The sequence below is a fragment of the Clupea harengus genome, chromosome 19, assembly GCF_900700415.2.
Source record: "Clupea harengus chromosome 19, Ch_v2.0.2, whole genome shotgun sequence".
Lineage (NCBI taxonomy): Eukaryota > Metazoa > Chordata > Actinopteri > Clupeiformes > Clupeidae > Clupea > Clupea harengus.
The window spans coordinates 5700356-5702855 of NC_045170.1; the positions used below are offsets into that span (position 1 = coordinate 5700356).

The window sequence follows — 2500 nt, forward strand, 5'->3', positions numbered from 1 at the left end:
CTTCTCCCTCTCCTACAGGTAAACATGCTGATTGGGATTGTGGTCTTCAACAAGCTCATGTCCAGGGACGGCATCTCAGACAAGTCAAAAAAGCAGCGAGCAGGGTAAGAGAAACAGTCAAAATGATCCCTCTCCCCAACCGCACCGAACCCCCTCTCTCCCCAACCGCACCGAACCCCCTCTCTCCCCGCCTCCGTGAACCATTAAATCAATGTGAGCCGTACGGCACAAGCAGGGGCTTAGAAATATCCAGCTCTGAAATGGCAAAATTACCACACAGCTCCCCTGGGCAACGTTTACTTATCGCCGCGCACACAGGACATGTGTGACACGCCAAGAAGACGTTCCGCCGTGAACGGCACACATTCCAAGGCAAGGGAGATAGGGACACACACACACACACACACACACACACACACACACACACACACATACACACACACGGGAGGGAGATAGGGATGACTCATGAACTGCTTGGCATAAGAACACAAGAAAGGGACACCCCTCCATCTCTCTCTCTCTCTCTCTCTCTCTCTCTCTCTCTCTCTCTCTCTCTCTCTCTCTCTCTCGCCTTCTCTCCCACACAGGGAAATGTAGTACTATTTGCATATATTGACAATCACCATAACATTTAGGAAAAAGCTCTACTGAGAGATGATACGTATTCACACACACAGACACACACACAAACACACACACACACACACACACACACACACACCAGAGGACTGCCCTCTTGACAGAAAGTGCAGTTATGACAGCTCATTAGCGCGACTGTATTGATCTGTTTCCGTGGGAACAGCGCAGGGATGAAATCATCATTAACTCTACTCTCACTTTATGCAGTTTTGGCTTTTATAAGGTAGCAAACCAGCATGTTCTGTCTCACACACACACACACACATGCACACACACACACACACACACACACATCCTCACACTCTCTCCCTCCCACTTTATCTCTCTCTCTCTCTCGCACACACAATATAAATATAGTATACAGATAGATAGATGTGTGTGTGTGTTTGCGTGTGTACGTGTGCGTGTGTGTGCATGGGTGTGTGTGTGTGTGTATGTAAGGCATAATGCACTGCGTAATGTGCTACACCTCAAAGTGCATTCATTTATCCCACTTATACCACGGTTGCCTGAATTCTGCATGGATGGTGTCTCCAGCCAAAGCCCAGGCGTTAGTTCCATACCTCTCGTTGCCAAGGGAACCTCTCCCAGCATTCTGTTGAGCCTTAGCTTCAAATGACTTTGGTCCTTAGCCCATATGTGGTGTAACGGCACTAAAGGCTATTTCACACATATGGAACATGTTGCTACTCTCTGAACTTCCGTCGGTTAGCTAATTTGCAACTATTTCACACCGACTATTTCACAACAACTCAATAGGCAAGTCTAATACAGTCGACTGGGACGATGACATAGGTGTGCAAATGTCACAATTGAATTGACATTCTAAAGAATGCGTCACCATAGAACATTCAACCAAGCCAAGGTATGCACACATGTATTTTGAGTCTTGCAGCTCCACACCATCAAAGTGTGTGTGTGTGTGTGTGTGTGCGTGCATGTGCGTGTGCGCCTGTGTTTGTGTGCACGTGTGTGTGCGTGCGCGCGCGCGTGTGTGTGTGTGTGTCAGTAGAGGCCAATTTACAGCTCAGTGGGAAGGGAGGAGAGCAGTGGAGTTATCCAGTTAACACCTGTCCACTAATGAGCCTTACACTCGCTAATCACACTCTTGTGCTTTTCACACACACACACACACACACACACACACACACACACGCACACACGCACAGACACACTCACTACATGACTCACTCACTCTTTCACACACACATTCCCACACACGAAGGCATGCACATAAATACAGTGGCTACACGCATCCGTAGCCACTCACACACACACACACACACACACACACACACACACACACACACACACACACACACACACTCACTCACTCACTCACTCACTCACACACAGTTACTCAAAGATCCATATAAGATTCCACAGACACACACCATACACAGTTAGAACAACAGTCAACAGTCTCTTGGATGGGTTTTTCAGTACAATTGTGTAGCCACCATTGCTCGCCCCTTTAGGAATTGATTTACAAGTGATGTCTCTGTGTGTGTGTGTGTGTGTTTGTGTGTATGTATGTGTGTGTGTGTGTTGAGGGAGAGAGAAAGCGAGAGAAAGAGAGAGATAGAGGCTTTGATGTTGCCAACCTCACATATCTCAGTAAAATTGTCCATCCACTCTCCCCTTTAGAAGTTAATTTACAGTTCTCCACATAACATCCACACACACACACACACACACACACACACACACACAGCCCACACACAAACACACACACCACACACACACACCACACACACACCACACACCACACACACACACACACACACACACACACACACACACAGTTCTCCACATAACATCCAGCTACTATGAACTTTTCTCAAGTTTGATCAGAATGTTA

General features: G+C 47.2%; 1 protein-coding gene across 1 annotated transcript in view; it reads left to right on the forward strand.

Annotated features, from left to right (window-relative positions):
• The window catches only part of LOC105912500 (adhesion G protein-coupled receptor B2), a 31390-nt gene that overhangs the window by 10646 nt on the left and 18244 nt on the right, over window positions 1-2500 (forward strand). Inside the window, exon 4 of the mRNA XM_042710723.1 lies at window positions 19-104. Within this exon, the coding sequence (XP_042566657.1) occupies window positions 19-104 (86 nt within the window). The remainder of the gene's footprint in view (window positions 1-18; window positions 105-2500) is intronic.